Source organism: Onychostruthus taczanowskii, unplaced genomic scaffold (assembly GCF_017590055.1).
Source record: "Onychostruthus taczanowskii isolate IOZ18803 unplaced genomic scaffold, ASM1759005v1 scaffold82, whole genome shotgun sequence".
NCBI lineage: Eukaryota > Metazoa > Chordata > Aves > Passeriformes > Passeridae > Onychostruthus > Onychostruthus taczanowskii.
The window spans coordinates 1,659,752-1,681,174 of record NW_024506112.1 but is presented as its reverse complement, the minus strand read 5'-3'; the positions used below and the strand labels follow the sequence as shown (position 1 = coordinate 1,681,174).

At 40.4% G+C, this 21,423-nt stretch overlaps 1 protein-coding gene across 5 annotated transcripts in view; it reads right to left on the bottom strand.

The window, feature by feature from the left end:
- Positions 1 to 21,195, bottom strand: part of SMARCAD1 (SWI/SNF-related, matrix-associated actin-dependent regulator of chromatin, subfamily a, containing DEAD/H box 1) — a 42,463-nt gene extending 21,268 nt beyond the window's left edge. For 3 of the 5 annotated variants that reach the window (XM_041424444.1, XM_041424445.1, XM_041424446.1), the window contains exons 1-8: positions 21,086 to 21,195; positions 20,658 to 20,860; positions 13,639 to 13,810; positions 10,306 to 10,483; positions 7,343 to 7,406; positions 3,032 to 3,120; positions 1,041 to 1,130; positions 331 to 415 (exon numbers count right to left, since the gene is read on the bottom strand). In XM_041424444.1, coding sequence (XP_041280378.1) covers positions 331 to 415; positions 1,041 to 1,130; positions 3,032 to 3,120; positions 7,343 to 7,406; positions 10,306 to 10,483; positions 13,639 to 13,810; positions 20,658 to 20,847 — 868 coding nt within the window. In that variant the 5' untranslated portion in view covers positions 20,848 to 20,860; positions 21,086 to 21,195. Of the gene's footprint in view, positions 1 to 330; positions 416 to 1,040; positions 1,131 to 3,031; positions 3,121 to 7,342; positions 7,407 to 10,305; positions 10,484 to 12,658; positions 12,758 to 13,638; positions 13,811 to 20,657; positions 20,861 to 21,085 lie in introns of those variants that run through there. The other 2 variants (XM_041424447.1, XM_041424448.1) reach the window with 2 other exon arrangements.
- Between the last annotated feature and the right edge of the window lie 228 nt (positions 21,196 to 21,423).

Sequence of the window (21,423 nt, the reverse complement as noted above, 5' to 3'; positions counted from 1 at the left end):
CGTTTTTTTTTTAAACAAGCAGAAAGAGAGCAGATATCAGCTTTGACACCTACCAAAATATATTTTAAGAGATAGCCATAGGTAATTAAAACTTTTTATACCTATCTGCATTATCAGGGCAAAGATATTTATCCCTAATTAGAGAGCAAGAATAAAAATACAGAATATTTGAGCTTCCTTCTTTTATCCTCCCTGTAATAATAATTCCAATTATAAGTGCAAGTTTCTAGGCATGGTACTGTCAGGACTGCCATTGCTGAACATCCAAAAATATTTGCATCACGTGTCTGTTTTGTCTTTGGATAAAATTAATTATAAATCTGTCTTTACCCTCCTCGTCGTCTGCAAATATTTTCAGGGCCTCCAGTGCATCATGAAACACCCAGTTATGTTCCTCAAGTACCTCTCTCAGCTCCTAGTAAAAAAGAAGACATTTGTATTGTGGTGAGATAAGCACAAGCTAAATTTCTGTGCCTAGTAACATCAGTCAAAGAAAACCCCTGTAAATCAGATGATTCAAAATAAAAGGAAACCAAAATGAGAAAACTCTTCAGTTTCTTGTACCTCAGTTTAGGCAGAGCTGTACTCCACTCTTTAAAAGTGTAAGAACACACATGAACAAGCTTTGCTTCCAACAACTTCAAGCACAGCACTGAAAGGGCTCGAGTAGCTGCTGAGAACCATCAGGTACTCAAGTAATAAAAAGTGCTAAATATATTTAGCAGTCTGGGGAAGAAGAGTGAGAGAGGGAGGGATCATTTCCTCTTGCATTTTTACAGTAAGTCATCGAATTTGACTATGCTAGGCTTGTCATAGGGCCAGAAATGCAGGAAGAGAAGTCCCCTGTAGCCCTAACCACATCCCACAGCTCTCAGCTCAGGACAAGTTACATTCTAAAAGCAGGAACAGTAAAAGCCTTCCTACCCTGGGCTCTTTCTGGAAGTGCTGTCAGTAAAAGAAGTGTTTCATATGGACTATCAACAGCTGCAGTTTTCTTAAGAACATAAAATCTGATGTGCCATAGGGAGACATCAGCTCACCTCCTTATCCAGTCCAGGGAATGTACTTTGCAACTTCTTCACAAGCATCTCTTGCCTCTCCCATTGTCTTTTGGGTTCTGAGTCATCCAGCTATGTTAAAAAAGGTACCTATTAGGTTTAATATTAATTACAGCTATAGAAACAGAAGAAAACCTCATCAGTATTGTTTATCCTTAAAGAGCTACTCTAAATGACAAAACACTTAAGACAAATTTAAACTCAAGTGATTCCTAGTCAGTAGTCAATGATAAAAGACCAGAACTTTCATGAACATAGAAAATGTCTTCAGTCATGAAAAACTGAAGCATAATAATAAGTATACACAGTGCAAAGTTACATCCCAAAATATAAATAATATAGAACTGTCTAGTTTATTTTGCTTTAAAATCAAAAGTTATTAACAATTCAGAATGATACTTAAGGCAGAAGATGTCAGGGTTGGTGATTGAATTAGCTTACTAAGCATGTGGTGTTTAACCTACCACAGCCTACAAACATGTCAAATGTGTGTTTATATTAAGATGTATGGGTAAAAAATTCCACAAATATTATGCCACAGCATCATGGAGTCACATCAAAAACTGGTAAAACTTTTCATCAACAATAACTTCACTAACAGCTACTACCAGCCTGCAAAATGGAAATTAACAAGTGCCAAAACTTCCACGGGCCACAAGCTGTTCTGCTTCATATTCATCACATCAGTTCCTTCCTAGAGCTTTGAATGCGAAATGGTTACAGAGTTACTTGTCTACAGCAGAGATAGCACCATTTACTTAGCTGAAGGAGCACAAACCACATCAGCCAGAGGCACTCTGAGTAGAAGAGGACATTATTCCTTTCTTCAGTGAGTCTTAATGTCACTGAGAAAGCAGCTACAGTTTGTAGAAGAGCTGCCCAAGTATGCTCTGGTCTTAGGAACCACATGAAAAAGCAAGACTAAGCAAAAAACCCTGCAAGTTCTCACTATAGCTCTAGAATGAGTTCCAAAAATCCAAATCCCACATTTGTTTACTTCTAATCCTTCTCCCTTTAATTGTAATGAAACTGTTAAGAACAGAAATGAAGGTGATATATAAAACCAGATCCAGTGGAGCATTGTTTGCTAGGCTGGCTGGTTAATAATTAACTAAAGCCTCCTTTCATAACCAAATCCAGGGGTTTGGTGAGGAGGAATAAACCCAGTTCACATCTCTTTCGGGAAAAAGGAATTACAAATGAGTTGTAATATTTTTGCTTTAATAGAAAACTGTGTTTTCTTTATTTGGTTCTGTATGAGGACAATATTAGCCTAAATTTCAGCACAATCAACTCTCCTTCATCCAGCCTCCAGCATTTATGTAGAATTCCCTTGCTCTATATAAGTAGCTTTCAAGGATGTCTTCTGGGATGCCTGGGAGATGGCCTCATGACAGCACTGCAGGACTATGCAAATATGCCAAATACCATCCTGAATGCACCAGGATCATGACATAGCTCCCATTTATTAGCAGAGGTCAAAGTAGTCATTCCTTTAAATGCAACCAATTCATTATTTTTAAAGATTTCCCCAAGTCAAAGTTTCAAATATATAAGCAACATCTATAACAAAGAATGGCAGTAGATATAGCAAAATATGTTAACTTCATGTGCTTGAGGAAATACCAGGAATGACCTGAGGAAAAGTGATCCAGAGCCTGTAATTCCCACTGATGCTCACAAAAACTGAGTGGTACTCAGAGCCTCATACACTGCTACCTGCCATCAACTACCTCCACCAAAAGCAGTGAACTGGCTGGTGTGATACAAAGCCACAAGCACTAAAGAACAAAGCAGGTAATTCCATTCAGAATATCAACAATTAAAAAAAACAAAACAAACAAACATAAATCTCATCTAGATGGCAAGGTTTGATTTGACTTAATTTTCTGATAAAACACACCACTGTCACTGACCCAGACAGGTAATTCCAATTATTTTACAATGCACAAAGAGAAAAGCACAGTACTTACATAACTAACTTTTGACTTTTTTGCAACTTGCTCATTTTTGGTTTTGCAATTTGTGGGAGAATCTCTTTGCTTCCTTTTACCAGAGGCAGCTTCAAAAAGAATTGAGATGTGAAAGAAGAATTAGTTCCTTTCATTAAGTTCACTCCAAAACAGCAGGATATTTTACTTACTACAACAATGCAGTAGCTACTTGTTACACACACAATGTTTACTAGCCTCCCTAAGTTTCCTGCTACAGAGCACATACATTGAAACTGGAAGCAAAGCAGCTGCTTGAAGATACATGTTTATTTACCTCTAAGTTATCTTTGGTGGTCTGGCAATTAATCACGCAATTACCTCTCATATGCAACAATAGAAATAGCATTTTCTTCTTCTTTTTTTTAACAGTTACCACATGTTATTATACACAAGTTGCATAAAGGTGTATCTGTGTCTGGTTTTATTCAAGCTGGTATTTCTTCCAGGCTGAAGCCCATCTGTGTGTTGGAATATGTACATCACTGCCAATCTGGAAGCACTGGTGACTGATTTCTGGCTCAGGGGCACACCAGAGCAGCTACCAAATGCTTTTCAACATTAAATCCAGACATCTCAAAGCAAACTATGCATATTAAGTCTGTGATAACCTTGTCACTCACAAACAGTCCACATGAGCCATAACTTTCTGACGAGCTTTGGGCCCTGGTGATTATCAGGAGATTATCATCTCAGCATTAAGAACTGCCTAGCCAGGTGCACTTCCAGACTGCTGCTGTGCATGGCTCATGAAGGAAAGAAAACATTACCAGTATTTCTGCACACCAGCTTGGCTTGAAGCAGCATTATCAGAACAAATTGTTGTGAAAATTCCTTGTCCCTGATCTGAAATACTACTGGAAGTTAAATCTTTTCTGGAACAGCAAGTGCCTGCAGAGGTTTGGTGTCTGATACCAGCATCTCTGGCCAACCTCCCCTCCCAGCCTGCCCTGGGAGACCAGTGAAAAAACGCCCACACACAAAAAGCCCATTTGCTTTCCAATCCGGAAGACTGTCTGGATGATCAAAATAGTTTTAACTCTGGAACATTAAGTGGCCAAATCTTCACACAAGAAGACACTTAGTGTGGAAATACTTCCAAATAGATTTTCTACTATAGTCATTCACTGACATCAGAGAAGTGGCATAAAAATATTGAAAAAAATAAATTATTAAAACATCCCAAAGAAAAGCAAAGTACTAGCAACTCTTCCCTAAAGTAAGGATCTAGTAAGAGATACAGAAAACACTGTTAAAATTTTTTTCAAAGTCTATGTATTTATATGTATTCAGATAAAAATATCATAGAATTGTTTGGGTTGGAAAGGACATTAAAGATCACTTGGTTCCAAACCCCTGCTCTAGTCAGGGACATCTTCCACTAGATCAGGTTGTTCAGACCCCCATCCAACCACACCCTGAACATTTCCAAAGATGGGGCAAATTTAAATAATTTAAACAACACTGCCAGGAAAATGCCTGCTACCAGCTTAAGTCTGAGAAACATGTTTGTCTTAACATCCAAACTAGAAGCTGTCAGGCTGCTGCTGGGCCAAGCACTACAAGTCATTGGAGACCTCGTGCTATTATTTCTTAAGCTCAACTAACATTGTATTCAGGATTGATAATTCTGAATGTGAACAGTGACCCTGCAAACCCCTTTGCCCTAAAAAAAACACATGGACTGGATATAAGAGTATTTCAAAGATTTTACTGCTTTCAGGCCATGCTTAGGTCCTGCTTTAGGGCTGAGCACTCAAGTGCCTTTGAAGGAAGCCCCATCATGAGCAAATTTTAGAGGCAATTGAACTGAAACAAAGGATCTGGAAAACCATTATCTCAGGAACCTATAAACACAGAATTATTTAAAAATAAACCTGTGGTCTTTGGAAACCCACCACATCTGCAAATAAAAAAAAAAAAAGCCAACTTTCTGAAGACATCCACTTTGTAAAGTACACTTAACTTTTTCTTCCTGTGCTAAGGGAGTATATAGCTGAAGGGATAAAGAAACTCTCACTGTTAGATAGGAATCATCCTCAGAGTACAGGCAGGGCCTTCCAGAGGAATCCTTGCTCTCCCCATAAATTTTGTCACTAATGAACAATTAGAAAAGCAGCTCCAAGGTCTCAGGCTTTAGAGAAGTATCTGTAATTATTTCTCCTGTTACTTGCTGCTACCTCTAACAAAACAAAACAAAATCCCCTTTATTACTATGACTTCCCTTATCATGATAAAAGAAAACCGTAATTTCTGACTGCTCAAAAAGCAGTGAATACCAGACAGATTTACATCAGGCTTCAGCTCAGAAGCACACCCACCACTTTGGAGGTTTTCAAGAAAACAACACCAGAAACAAATGAAAAACAACAGGTATTACTACAGCTTCACATCTTAGACACATATTTTCAACGTGTCACATCTAATCTTCACACCTTTAAAAATTCCGCAGTTTCTTGTTTTAGCAAGGTATAAACACAAGGTTTTTGTTAATTTGTAAGGACAAAAATTCAAGGATATCATGGCCACACTTTTGTCACAAAGCCGTGCTTAGCAAAACTGTATCTTGCCTTGACCTCTCACACAGCCAACATTTCACAACAAGTAAAGCATATCTGAAATTGACACAGTTAAAGCAGATGTTCAGTAATGTCTCCACACTTAAAAAATGTGTCCAAAATGAGATGATTTATACCATCACTGTCAGGCATGCTTACTCCTAACTAAATATTTTATACAACAGCTGTCATTAGTGAGAATTTTGCTGCCAAGAAGATTTTTCTGTGGCTCATATTAAAAGGATATGAAACAACATTCTTAAATCAACACAAAAATGGCCAAAAGGCAGGGCCTGCATAACAGAAATCAAAGTGATTTAGTTCAAACACTGTGAACTGCAACAAAGTTTAAGGATATATAGTAGCTTAAATTGGATTAATATTTATGAAAATCCTTGAAAAGTAATCAGTCTTCCAGGAACAGCAGCGCTCAGAGTATTTCTCAAAACATGCCAGCCTTGTTTCCTATTGTCAGTACTCGAGAATTTCCATCTATAGAATCTGACCACACACACAGTGATAAACTCAAAATGGTTTGGTTGGTTGAAAAAACCCACCAAACAACACAAAAGCATCCCTTCACTCAAAGTAGCCTGGATGTTCTTAAAACTTCCTGGAAATAGTTAAAAATCTTTGCACTTTTATATGAAAATAAGAAAATGAAAATACAGTAAGTGCAAAGGGGAAATTAAATAAGAAAAAAAAATTGTACTCTAAAAACAGGAGTACAACAGTTCTTCCTCAGTCTACATTTCCTCCTAGACATACTGCTCCAAATCCATAGGTTCCTGCATGAAAAGATGCATGAACTACTCAAAACAACTAAATCATCAAGTGACGAGAAATAGCTTTTTCCATCATTTCCATGAAGATCCCTCAGGAAAACCTTGGACAGCTGAATTTAAACAGATGGTTGATCTGCTTTCTAGAATACCAGAATTCCACTCTTCCCTGACCAACTCCAACAAATCAAAATATAAGACTTAACCCTGGACTTAGGTGATGGGAAGAAACAAACTCAAAGCCCAAGAATTATGACCCTTTAACACATCTAACACTCACAACACATTCCCACAAGATGTGTTGGGATTTTTGCCTAGCTTTGTTTCTTTGTTTTGGTAACAGTATGACACTGCATAAATTGAGGTGCAGAACAGACACCCCTAAATAAGCTCTGAGGGTTCAAAAACATGGTTTGGGTCATGTTTTGCTAGAGAACCAGGGGATCTGTCTAATTTTAAGACTAACAGTTCTTATTCAGAATTACAAGCAGGTCTTGGAAAAAAACTGCAATGGACCTTGATACAAACAATACCTACTTATTAGTAACTACACACCCAGTATATTTTTTCCATACTACCAGACTGCTCACCTAGAACATTTAGAACTACTTCTGCTAATCTCTTACTATTTGCCTCAAGTTCTGGACCAAGAAGGAGCCAGCAAGAACAGAATCACTTAAAAATCCACAACGCTGTGAAGCTCCTGAGCTTCACAGAACAAATTCTCCTTTCTGGTTTTATTGACAGATTTTGGTCCACATTCTCTTTTCATTTTTCTCCCTCCAAAGCCTGTAAATTCAGTTTTGTGTTATTACAATAAACAAACAATACTATAACTTTTAGCCGAAGCTTTACCACTTTTTAAACACTTCCCAAACAATTTCACTGAATTAGCTACAGTTTGTAAAGTTTGGGTTTTGTTTTTGTTTTGTGGGGTTTTTTCTTAAACATACCTTTGTCATTGAGCTTCAAACCAGCAGCTATTGCTTCATCCATTGTGCATGCTGATTCTATCAACTGCAAAAAAAAAAAAAAAGGCAACCGCTAAGTGGAAAAATTTAATCCAGTTGAACAGAGGAAGACAATGAAAGAGGAAGACAATCAGCTGTGACTGAAAACTGCTTAAAACTGTTTTAAAACTGCCCCCACATAAACATGTATTATAAAATCCAAGAGCAAAACTAAGACGTATCAAATCACCATTTTGAATATCGTGTCATTTATTATTGCTTTCTTCCCTACTTCACAAACATACTCCACATATTTACTTAGAAGCTTTTTTTCAAAGACTATTCAATGTCACTGTCACAAACCAAGATCAAGAAACCCTCTAACTTATTAACTCAAAAAGTGTCTGAATACTATTGTGATGCACTGCTCCATTCCTGTAAGTAGATGCATGAAATGTATAATGTGCCTCAAAGTTTATCAATACATCCTTGCAGTCCTAGATTGTTTCTCCATCCACATGTAATGTCAACTGAATGTTGAGACTTTTAGGTGGCTTTCTGCAGGTGAGGTAACAGCAACAAAGCAAACAGCAACAAAGCAAAAAACCCCAAAACAACAAAACACAAAAAATGAAGTTATGAGGAATCCCGTTTCCCAAGTATCAGTCCACATTTGGAAACAGCACCTTACAATTTCGCTACAATGGCACAATTTCCTTTTCAAAAGGCTCGTGATTTTTTTCCTTAATAGCATTCATCAGCTGTGTCAAATTTGTCACTGCTCCAGATCCTTCATGAAGGAACAACAGATTTGCCTGATACTCCTCTGCCCTCCTTAAAAATGTTGCAGCTATGTAACTGCAGAAAAAAAAATCTGCAGAGCCTCCATTTTCTACAAAGTTCTGCTGATACAGGAGCTATCTTGCATTCTCCTGAAAACAAACACCATCAGCCTCACATGCTGCTCAGTAGCCAAGTGAGACACACCACATAGTATTTCTAGCAAATTACTAAGCTACAATGAACTTTTATCAGTCTTTGAATCAGATAAATCCTATGCAGCCAAAAGCTGAAAAAGATACATTCTGGACATACATAACATATTTTAATTATAAAGTTCAGGAGAAAAATTCAGAGACTCCTACTTGTAACCCTTTTGTTCTTCCCAAAATAAAGCAAGCCTAACCATAAAGCTTGATTCATTGGGAAACAAAACACCCAGCAAGGAGCACCAGTAAAACGTGTGTATTTTTTCAATGCCATTTCAACAACCAGGAAACTTTACAGACTAATTTAAACACATTTAGCTTTACAAATAAAAGCTAGTGAAAGCCTTGTACGGTACTGAAGTTATTTTACTGTAATGAGCTACCATATCTCACTTGCAAGGAGTTACCTGTAGATTTTTATCTGGACAATGGCCAAGAGTTCCCACATCAGTTTAATCAGAATACATTACAGTAAGTTCAAACCTACCCTTTGCCTCACTGGAAGTACTGAAATCTTTGCACGTTAAATGCCATAAATGCAAGCTTGCACAGTGTTTTATCTACTGGAAGATAGCAGTGATTCCACTCCTGCATTTCATTAGTTAGCTCATTCCAACAACAGTAGTTACCAACAATTACCAACTGAGACAGCCATAATTAAGCTTAAACGTCACAACAAAGAAATACTTGAAGAATTTTCTATACACTGGAGTTCACTGTCATTGAACTTACCTAATGGTGTCTTTTTTGAAGTGTGTGTCTATATATTCATTTTTATAGATATCCAAGTTCCCATGTATGTGGAAATGTTACACAGCTGTACTTCCCCTAAAATGCTACTTTTACCCTTTTGCTATTAACTAAACAATTAAGAGCTGCACTGTGTTTGCAAGGTTTGACAGTAGCTGAGGCTACACAGGTGGCTTCTGTGAGAAGGCACCAGAAGCCTCCCTCACATCCAAGAGAGCCAGTGCAGTCAGCGCCAAGACAGTCCTGCTGCTGGCCAAGGCCAAGCCCATCAGTGACAGTGGCAGCACCAGCAGATAACAATTAAGAAGGAAGCGGGGGTAGGGAATGGGAGGATCAACACACCTGCAGCAGGAGAGAGGAAGAATTCATGAGAGAGAAATGGCCCTGCAGACACCAAGGTCAGCGAAGGAGGGGCTGGAGGTGCTCCAGCCACTGGAGCAGAGATTCCCCTGCAGCCAGTGGTGATGCCCATGGAGAGGCAGCTGTGTCCCTCCAGCCCATGGAGGCCAAGGTGGAGCAGAGATCCATCTGCAGCCAGTGGAGAACAGCACAGCAGAGCAGATACATGTCCAAAGGAGTCTGTGGCCATGTGGGAAGCCCCCCCGAAAGCAGGGTCCCAGCAGGACCCATAGAGAGAAGGGCCCACGCTGGAGCAGGTTTGTTGGCAGGACTGGTGACCCTGTAGAAGGGACCCACAAGGGAGCAGCTTATTCCTGAAGGACTGCATGCCATGGAAAAGGAAAGGTGTGAGGAGTCCTCCTGCTGAGGAGGGCTGATGAACTGACTGCAGTTCCCACATCCCATTCCCAGTCATCACTGGTGTGGGGGGGAAGGAGGTAGAGAAAATCACAAATACAGTTAAGCCTCAAAATAAGGGAGGGGTGGGGGGAAGGTGTTTTAAGATTTGTTTATTTCTCATTACCCTACTCTGATGTGACTGGTAATAAATTAAATCTTCTCCATAGGTTGAGTCTGTTTTGTTCATGACAGTAACTGGTGAGCAATTTCTCCAGGTCTTTATCATGATCCATGAACCTTTCATTCTATTCTCTTCCTTCTCCAGCTGAGAAGCAAAGTGACAGAGCAGCTTTAGTGGGTACCTAGCATTCAGACAGCATTACTGACCACAAGAGTGTACCCTCTGACCAAGTCAGGAGCTTAGAAAAACTGCCTATAAAATCCTATAAAATAATCATCAAAATAAATCAAAGAACTGAGCATTATTACTTTTAATAATTCTTGGTCACTTCTTTGGGGAAAACGCTCCTTCATTGTTTGCAGCTTTGAGTCTCTGGTATCCTTCTCTACATGCTCCTTCACAGCTGGCTGCTGCTCCCCACCATTTGCAAGTGCCAGCTGGGGCATTTCCTTTTCAGGCTGGTCATCACCATCAGATAGTTTACAGCTACAATGTACAGGGGAAGAAAAAAAAAAATTAAAATTTATTTTTGCTTATGAATGTTTCACTCTACCAGAACACTACTGTAAACTAACCCACCAGGATTGCACAAAATGCATTGAGATGAATTCAGTAACACTGAATCAACTTGTATGCAAAGGGATACCTCTACTCAGGACAAAGGCATGTATCAAGTACAGTGTCCTCTTTGCACTGAACAACTTCAAGTTGGCAAAGAAAATAAGAAAGGAAGAATGGACCAGGGAAATACCATTACCTACCCTCATATTGTGCTATAAAAGGTTATTGAAAATTTAGTAACAACCACCTTAATACAGTTTAGCTACTTGAACAGTTTCAGCTACCTGAATTACATCAGACTACCCCAAGTACAGCCTTGCTAGTGTTTATTTGCCCAACAAATGAACAGACATGGATTAGGTTCTTTGTAAACACTTTCCAGGTGCAGGATCAACTCTCTGTCCTAGCTCTTGGCTCACTGAGAAAGAAAATTCAGAGCTCCTTGTGCAGCATCTTAAATGTATAAATATGGCAAGAGCCTTCCTGAAAAAAAAGACAGTGTTCTGAATTTACTGAAAGCCTGCTTATTAGTGCTAATTTGCAGGAAAAGCAACCTCTATGTATCTTTCAGGATACTGAGTTGCACAGATAAGAGTGAACCCAAGCACGGGTCTCCCATCCTCCTTTGTCCCACAGACACATAAAAATCTCCCTTTGGGAAGGCAAAATTAATTGAACCATATGGAGTTTGCCATTTAATAGGGATTTCACCATCAGAAAGGCTTGCCTGCAGGTCTCCCAACATCAATATAGGTAAAAGACTAAAAATAAATCTGGTTTTCCTCACTATATCTTTCTTTAGCAGTTGCAACAGTCAGATTGCATTAGAATTCTGGAAAAAAAATTGTTATGTGTCACTTACATAAAAGATACACACAGGTAACTGTTCATTAAACAATCCTTTTCTCCCTTTTCAAAAGGCACACACAGCTACTAGGACTCTCTGGTTGTGCTTCTTAAGAGTAAGGAAGTAACAAGAGAGAATCCAAATTATTCTTCAGTCCACCAAGGCATTGAGTTCTAAGCCTCAAAACATGAATTCTACTTCCACTTAAAAATAAAAACTTAATGAAATGTCATATTAAAATCCATTGGCATTTTTCTGATCTTTTTGCCTTGATTAGGAATGTTTCTTTTAAAAAGTGCATATAAAAAAGAAAATCAATCCAAATGAAAATGGTGACACTGCAATTATCCTATCCTTTCCTATCAGGGAATAACATCTAGACACTTGTCAACAAAGCCAGAGTTACATACATCATAAATCTTGTCCTCTGTGTATAATCAGGTTCTTATCAAGCATAAAGAAACACTCATTTAACTGTTAAGCAACTCTGACCCAAAAATCCTTGGGTTAGATTCTGCTTTTTTTCCCAGACAGCAGCCCTCTGGTAGCAAAAGTTGTGGCACATTTTCTTTAGGAAAGATGTGTTTTCTACTGTAAGCTTTCTGCTTTCTGTTCTGACAAAGAGAATGAGGAAAGCTAGGATACTCTGCAAAAAGGAAGTAAACCCCCAAAAAACCCACAAACCCCCCAAACTAAGCAACACATGCACTAAAATGCACAATGCAGACAATGAATTGATTGATTCCATGCAAAGCCAGAATTCAGCATAAGCCAGAGCTCCTAAGCCTGGACAGATCCCAGCTAACTCCTGCCACACTCTCCATTTGTTTGTTAGCTCGACCAGAACAGCCACTTGTGACACAGCTCTGTGGGCTCTGTACACATCAATCAGCACCTGAGCCAGCACACTGGGACAAAGTGTCAGGCACTGAGATGCCTGGTGGCTACATGGGAATACAGAGGAGCACAAGAGGATGTAGTCTCATGTTCATCAATCCCACTAGGGAGTCATCTTGCTGTCCATTTCTCACTCCCAGCAATATCAACACAGTATAGGAACAGCAAGCAGTGGCTCTGCAAGTTGCGTCCTGCGTGGCTTATCAGCATCAGCTCCATATGATACAAAACCACTTGAACTGCTTCCAGGTGGGATTGATCCCAGAAGCAGAGTAACTGCATTTACACAGCACTGCACACAAACCAATCTGATGCATGCAACCAGCTGGCCACCTCTGTCTCCTTGCACAACCTACTATTTAAATCACAGGCAGAAGCAGGAGCTCACTTGTAACTGCTAATATTTTTCTCCTTTTCAAGCAGCTGCCTTAAGTTGAAAGTTTGGGGCACAAACACTAAAAAAAGAAACAAACAACACAACATCAGGATTTCAGGTAACAGCAGCAGGAAAATGCATTATTTCACTTCTGCTGTAAATCCCCAATAATTTCATGTTGTGTGTAGGACTGAAAACCTGACAAGAGGCAACACCTTTTAAGGCTGCAATTCCCACAAAGTTTTCTGCCTATTAATTCAATTAGACTATCAGGAAAGCAGGTAAAGCCATCTCATTTTGCTTAGCACAAGAACATCTAGAGGGCACAATTACCATACAGACATAACTACCAGGGGTTCCTTTAAACTGCTGCAAATAGCTGCAGATGCCTATCCACATCTTGTCTCACCTGCTCTCTCAACACTGCCTTTTTAGCACACACACAAGCGACTCCTGCACTGTGACTCTTCCCTCCCAGCACATTCAAAAATATAAATTTCCAAACTACTTAGAAAAGAAATAGTTTTCACCATGCATAGGAAACACACCATACAACTCATACTTAAGTTTACCTCAGGACTCATACAACACACTGAAGCTCTATTTGCTTCCCAGTCAAATACAGCTGCACATTCAAAAAAAAAATCAACTCCAACAGTTGAAAATTAGTAAAGCAAGTGTTTTATGGTTAACTTCTCAAGTAGAACTAAAAGGATTTCAGAAGGGCAAAGGCACAAATGTATAAATGAACAAACATCACACGTCTCAACATCATAGGACTCCTCCCTCTGAGAAAATGTTTCAGCAGGATACTTCTTCCCTGGAAAACCAGTAAAGTTTAGTTAGGGGCAGCTGAATCCCAAAGAACTCAACCTAGGCTCTGACTTTCAATTCAGGGTTTCAACTTAGAATACCCCCCGAGGGTGCAGAGACAGGTCAGAAATCTGGCTCAAAGCGTACATTACGGGCGCCTCTGCCCTCGAGGCCTGGGTTTCTTTGGCAGCACGGACGTTTCTTGGCTCCTCCTCCTCGCTGTCAGACACATCTAAGAACTGCACCCCTCGCTGGCGCTTGAAGTAAGACACTTTCCTTGTCCTCTGAGCTTCAGGAGTTTCTGGGATGGTAGAATACTCTGTGCAAGACATTTCAATGGGAGAAAAAAGAGGAGACAATGACTTATGACTTCAAATATTTATTTGTACCTAGAACATCAGGTAGCTGTGATTTTTTTTCAGAGACACAATAGACAGTTAAACAGAGCTCACTTTCTCATGCACAGAAAATTCCTGTCAGCTACATTTCTTAAAGTGGAAACTTACCTGGCAAAGGATCTTCAGCCCTCTTACACCAAACAATTTTTATATTACAATGTTCAAGAGAACATGTATTTTAGGTTAGTAAGTATTTATAAATAAATAAATAAACACTTATTTTTATATAAATAAATAATGAGCAAAGTCCTCTGAACTATTTCCAGGCTGATCAGAACACTAATAGAAACAAAAGCATATTTCTCTCTTTTCTTTATGAAGAGAGAAAAATTGATGCGTAGAGCAGAGAACATGACAACTGCAGAGAACATTTTCTGTATGAAAGAAATCTTGAGGAAAATAAATTTTAAATAACTCACTGTGGCAGTACTAAATGAAAGGGAACAAAAAGATAAATCCTAGAAGTACAAGATATTTGCTGACACAGGAAGCTGCACAGGCTTTGAAAGGCAAAGGCACCCAATAAACAAAAAAACCCACAGTACCAAATGTTACAGAGTGCACTAGAGAAAAAGAAGAAAACAACTTTAAAATGGAGCTTAATAGTGGTTAAAGGGACAGAGGTGAATGTAACTCAGTGTCTATGAGGAATCATCAACAAGAATTCAATGACAGTTCAAAAAGGAATCACTACAACCTTAGGACTTCAGGTTGCTAAAAAACTTCCCAGTCCAACCATCCAGGAGCCACTCTGGCAGCAGCATCTGAGCTGGGACCAAGACCCCTTTGCAGCTACAGATCCCACATTCACAGAGGCACACCAGGCTTCCCAGAGCACTCTCAGATGTCAGATCCCCAATATCATTTAAGCATGGTGCAGAAACAAAATCACAGCTTGAGCTGGTGCCCCTGAGCAGAAACCCCAAACAAAAAAAATCCTGGGCTTTTACACCCTCACAGTGTAAGTGCAGGCAAGTCTGGAGTCATCAGCTCCTGAGTGTCGGGTGCCCTGGCTGGGCCACGGGCACCTGGGACCTTGGTGCAAGGGGTCAGCAGCTCCCCGCCTCCTGCCTGGGGCTGTCCCCAGCCACAGCTCAACCTCCGGCCTCACACCGAGCACTGCACTGAACGGAGCCCTCAGCAAGGTGACCTTAGCCACAGGCAGGAAAAATCCAGGGTAAGGGGCAGGAGAGTCAGCCACCAACTTCTGGGAAAGCTGTGTTTTAGTGATATTACTGTCACTGGAAGTCCTCATACAAAAAGATCTTAAAGTCTCATAACACAAAGAAAGGATCACAGGCATCCTCTCCCCTCTAACACACCCACCCTTTTTTAAAACTCATGTGCTTGTGAACCAAGCACCAGTGGTGCTGCTAACTCTGGAACCACAATTTTGGCTGGAAGTAAAGGCAGTTTCTTCTGTCTCCATTCAGTAATGCAGAAACTTGCTGAGTCAAATTACTAGAATGTAATGTAGAATCACTTTGCAAAACTGATTTGCCAGCAGACAGATGAAGCTAGAATAATTAATCTGATAGTCAAATGCAGTAAGGAGCTATATGGCATCTAATTCCTTCATAAGTGATAAAAGGCCTAGTTTTAGCTGAGTTATCAAAATCTAAATATTTTTCTATCATTTTCAAAACACAACACAGGATTATGGTAATGATTTTTAGAAGAGGTAAAAGTTCACTTCGTAAATGAATCTTATTTTGAAAAGCCCATACACCTGCAAATTTAGGAATGCCTAAAAGCTGTTAGTTCTGAAGCAGCAGTACACGGTTCCAAGACAAACCTCCCTGCACCCAAGATCAACATGTTGGCAGTGGAAGCCTCCTGAGCAGTACCTTCTTCTATCTCTCCATTTTAGGAAGGAGATGTGTTGTCCTTGATGCAGTTGCTTCATCTGAAAACTGATTAAGTTTTTAGATGAATACAGGAGAAGAGCAAAAGAGACCTTAGGGAACATTATGAAGTTGGGTTATCAGGGCAAAGGCTATCACAATAGGACAGAAATACAAAACTCATTAAAAAATGTGATTCACTAGCAGAACAGGTCTGCACAAAACATGAGAATTTCACATCTATACTGAATTAACAGAACAGATCAAGGCAGTTTTCATGGATCTTTGCCTCGCAGATTAGACTAAATTTCAAACAAATTCCCCTTGTAAGCAGCATGACATAGAAATGACAGGTGCTCATGGCAACTTTGCTAAGAGGCAACCTTACTGAATTTAAAGGAAAAAACACAAGGAAATTTTACAGAAATATGACAGTCTTAAAAGTAATTTTATTCTTTACAGTATAAACCTTAGACAAGATATGCATTTAAATAAAGAGTATTTACTGTTTCCCTTAGTGATTTCTCATTTTATTTAGCAATTACTGTCCAGTCTTCATGACAGCTCCCAACTCCCATACTTATAAAATGTTGAGTTACCTGGGTGGGGGGGGAAGCATTCTCCATATCAAAAATCTTCCTCCACCTATTGCACTGAACAGAGTACCCTACTAAGCTGGGGGAAGCAGAAATCACACCTGTAATAAGGAGTTCTCATATTTAGAGCAAACTGTAACCTAATTGTTGGAGGCAGAATTTTCTAATTACAGGCAATTGAAAAGAACTATTAAGGAATGCCTACAATCATAAGACCAGTTTTTGACCCTGAAGCCAGAAATAGGAATGATCATAAGTATCCCTGTATGCACACATTAACATCAAAACCAAAACTCAACAACAACCACCAATTTTTGCTACCACAAAAAGAGAATACACCGCCCTGTAATTCTAAACACAACCTCCTACACAAATCATACACCACACTCTGAGAAAGCCAGCTTCTCTCCCAAGTGAAAACAAAGGTAAACCCAAAGCAAAAACTGAGGCAATACTTAAGAGGCTTACCACATTTACTAACATTGTCCAACAAGCATTGTCAAATAGAAAGTAACTTCCACCTAGTTTTGGAAAGCAGCATCAAGCAGATGCTTCTCAAGTCTACAAGGTCATAAGTATTCCCTTCTCAAAGGAAAGTCTTTTCCATTGGCTAAAATCCACATGTCCTAATCCTAAATGTCAGTATTACTCTAAGATAATTGTTAAAGCAGCCCTTTTGAAATTATGATAGACTTACACTATGAACTGAGACATAAGCAAAAGACAGGGCTTCCTCAGATCCCAGAGAAAAAGACAACAGAACAAAAAAGAGCAGTCCCAGTGTAAGTGAGCTCTGAGCATTATAATCTCAGACTGCAGTAATTTAGGATACATATTCAAACAGTACAGAGAGGATATCAACAAAATCAGCCATCAATAATGGGGCTATATGTTGTAGTTTAATTTCTTTTACAACTTTTATTTCATTTCTTTTTGGAAGCTTAGTAAGCATGCTTTTTGAGACCTGAATAAAAGCCTCATTTTGAAATTCATGTTGGCAATTATTCTAATTTGTGCAGTTCTGGTACAGTTCTGCTCCATTTTTACAACAGTGTAGAATCTCATTCTCTCAGTACATCAAGCGATTTACATAATTAAAAACATCTAAATGAAAATGCTTCACTGTTTCCTTAACAGATTAAGATATACACAACTATTCAGTAAATAATACTAATTTGCATGAAAAACTGCAGTAAGTCACTCCAGCGTATTTTTCCTACTCTTTTTAGACCTATCCACCATATATAATTTGATAACTGTCTCCAGAATTGGTTTCTATGCCTCAGTAAACGCAGTCCAGAATTATTCCCTACAATCTGGCTGCAAAGTCACTGCAGGTCTGTGTAATTTTGAGTATAGACAAGTGTACAAAGATGACCAATTCTTGTGGCCATCACACCACAAATTGCTTATTAAAGCATAAGGGATGCATGTTCAACACAAAGGAATGGGAAGCATGACCTACAGACATAAATGGGGTACATAACCATCTACCAATATTAGCTCGTTCTGGGAAAACAAAACTGAAGAAAATAGCTAAAAAGATAATGGTGGTTCATGACACATCAGAAAACAACTGACTATATTTTTTGAAGATAGATGACATTTAGACAATCCTATACTTTGTTAGAGGTGTATTTCAGAGCACTTGATAAAACAGAAATCTGAGGAAATCTCTTGGAAATTATACTGAACTATTTGTGCTCCTGAAGGATAAAGACTTTTAAATTCTTTTGAGATATGCACAGTGGCTGCACAACACCAAAGGAAACAAAACAAAACCCCAAGTGTTTAGCCATTTAATAGCATTTTTGTTTGTACAAGTGAAATAAAGATCACTCTCCTCTTTTTGCCCCAGTTTCTTGTACCAGTATTTTGTTAATCACTTGGTCTCCAGAAGAAACCTGAGTAATTGTTGACCTCACATGATTCACTGAGCATTAGAGCAAGTTATTTTTGGTGAACCCAGTGGAAACTGCTTCTCATACAGAACAACTCCATAGTCTGACTTGTTGGGGCAGTTAGCAGCACAGAGTACACAGTGCCATAAACTCAGCTTTGGGTCTTCCCACGGCCACTCAGCAATAACACCACCACCAACAAAAAAAAGCTGACTGTTTTATTTGACCCAAACCAAGAAAAAGTCTGTCTTCCTGACACTAATTAGGAAACACAGAGGACAGGCACCTGCTAATCAAATCTAGTCTTCTCTATTACATTAAAGTGCCTCATATCACGCAGACAAAATCTGAGTGCTTTATTTTTATTACATTCTGTAGATGTAGAAAATGTGATTTCATTTCTTAAAAGGTTATTAATTCTTTAAATAGGTTACATAACATTGATGTGCAAATAAGTGGGAGAAAAAGTCACTAAACCACCTGATCTTCTTTAAACACTCAGTATTTGTGAAAGATGAAGCATTATGTGTATGCAGAGCACTACTAATTACATCTCAATTTTAAATGTTAATTGGTGCCCCAGTTCTACACCAGCATCTGTGTCCATGGATACTTATTTCAGTTGGACACCTGCTGTAGTTTTGGCTGCCCTTGCACTCTGTCCTGTTTCACTACTGGCTACCACCATCTCCCACTGGTTTTCCTCACAAGCACTTAGCCTTGCACTACAAGTCTTTTAGGCTGGCCTTCGCCTTTCTTTTTATTACCTTGTATCTAAACTAATGCCTCTAAATTGGTGTTACATCCCTTCTCCACAGTCTCCCTACAGAATTTAAGGCAAGGGAAACCAGCATTTTGAAAAACAAGCACTGAAATTTGGTGGCAGTTATGGTGTAGCTACATGCTTACACTGACAAAGTCCACAGGCAGATTAAAGGAAGAAGTACAATACTGAAACAAAGTAAATCCCCAAAACAAGCAGCACCATCCATTACTGCAGAACTACATTCACGGCTCAGGAAGGGTCCCTGCAGTCAGTAACTCCTCCACAGCACAAGACAATGATTTACCACAAACAGGAAGGGAACACCTGTTCCAAAGTACACTTCTTCAGAGTGCCCATTCTGCCATACAAGCATTACAAAGACACATCAGCAGAACCAGAATTAACAGCTGCTTGCTTCTTCTGCAGCGCTCTCCCCGTCACCAAAACCTTCTTTGCAAGTGGACAGGTTACTCAGTTCCAGACTGGCAACTTACATGTTTTATATATTTTAACACAGAACACTGCTTGATATTGCCTAATGTAAACACAAAAGCACTCCAGTCAACTGACAACAGTCAACCTGCAATAAACCAAACTTTAGGGAAGAGTAAATATCCATATCCTGTAATGCTGATTTGGCTCAGTTTTAAAAGAGGAACTCCTCCTTGTCCATGAATGGTTCTCTGTTATCACAAAGATAAGGTATTGTGAAAAACTGCCTTGCACCAAGAGAAAGTCACGTGCAAAAAATGTAGTTAAACAACACCAAGAGACATTGTTGTTTCATTTTTAAAATAAATGCATTGTCAAAGTCTGTCTGATCTCTCCAACAACACCTGTAACTCGACAATTGTACCACAAGTTACATCTCTGAAAAGTACCAAATAACCAGCAGGAGATACTGTCTGTTTCTCAAATCCCCCAGTAACAGGAAAAACATACTGGTGAATGTGATAACAGAGCCAACAGCAATTTCAGTCATTAGCATTAACCAACAAATCCAAACAGGAACAGCACATCCCTACTGTGGCAGACAGAGGAAACTGACACACTACAACACAAAGTTCTTGACATTTCCATGAAAACACCAAGATTCTGCCACAAAAGAGGACAAACACTACAACAAAACCATTAACACAGTCAGTTCCTGAGAATCAGTACCAGGTCTCTAAGCTCTTTACAAAAACAGGCCCAAGTGAAAATGAATTGTTCCCTTTCTTTTCAATTCCATCTGTGATGCTCCATGATGCACTAGCCAAGGATTCTATTTACAAAGTGTTGCATCTATCAGACAATTAAAAATAAAAGCCATTTCATCCTTGAAAACCCTGAAACGTTAGCATAAAATAGAGTAAATAGAGTTTACAAATTGGAAAACATAACACTCTCTCAACATCTAATCTGAAACTTACTTAATCAATTAAAAAAAGCAAGTTATTTCAGAAGGTTAACAACTTGCCTGTAAATGCACACGTTCAATTAGAGCACACACTGAGACTTTTGTGGAAATCTTTGTCAAATGCTTGCACAGAAAAAACACATTTGTAAAACAAGCAAACACAAACAACCCAAAATGCCAAACACCAAAACAACAATTACTTTACTTCTAGAAATCAAGGTCTTACACTGCCCTTAAGCTGCATGCAAAACACCTGACTCACCAGTTCTCTCTGTCGCGTCCGAAGCCGGAGTGCCTGGCCTCTTGCTGTCATCCGTACCTTCCTCCTCCTCCGCTCCGGCGGCAGCAGCGCCAGGTGTCCCGGCGCAGGCCGCGGGCGGGCACGGCGACACCTGCTCCGCGCCCTTCCCCTTCCTCTCGAAGCGGAACCGGTCCAAATTGTACAGGCTCATACTCTCAACCTTTCTGTGGGAACAGCCAGCAAGGGGAGAGGGCCCGTCTAACACAGATAGGAAAACGCTGGCCAAGCGACCGGCCGGCGCTCCCTCAGGAACGCGCTGCCAGGCGGCTGAGAGGCTCCTGCCTGCCCATCCATCCGCCCACCCGCCCTCTCTCCCTCTTCCCCGCGCTCCCCCGGCCTCCCTCCCCATCTCCCGGCGGTCCCGGGCAGGGCGGCGGGCCCCCACGCACCGGTGTCGCAGCGGGGCGGCGGCAGGCCCGGGCCGGCCCCGGGCAGGAGCGCGGGAGGGCGGGATGAGGCCCGGGCGGCGCGAGCACAGCGCGCTCCCCTCAGGAGCGGCGCGCGGGGCTGCCGGCGCGCGGCGATGACGGCACGGCCGCTCCAGCCAATCGCCCGGCCGGGCCGGAGCGCGCGGGCGCGTGCGCCTTCCCCCCGTGGGGCGGCGGGAGGCGCGGCCCTGAGGGACGGGAGGGACGGCGGGGTGGCGGCGAGCTCCGTGCGCTTCTGCGGGCTCTGCGGCTCTCGCCGCTGCCCCCGGGGCCGAGCGGGTGTGCGGGTTCCCGCTCCA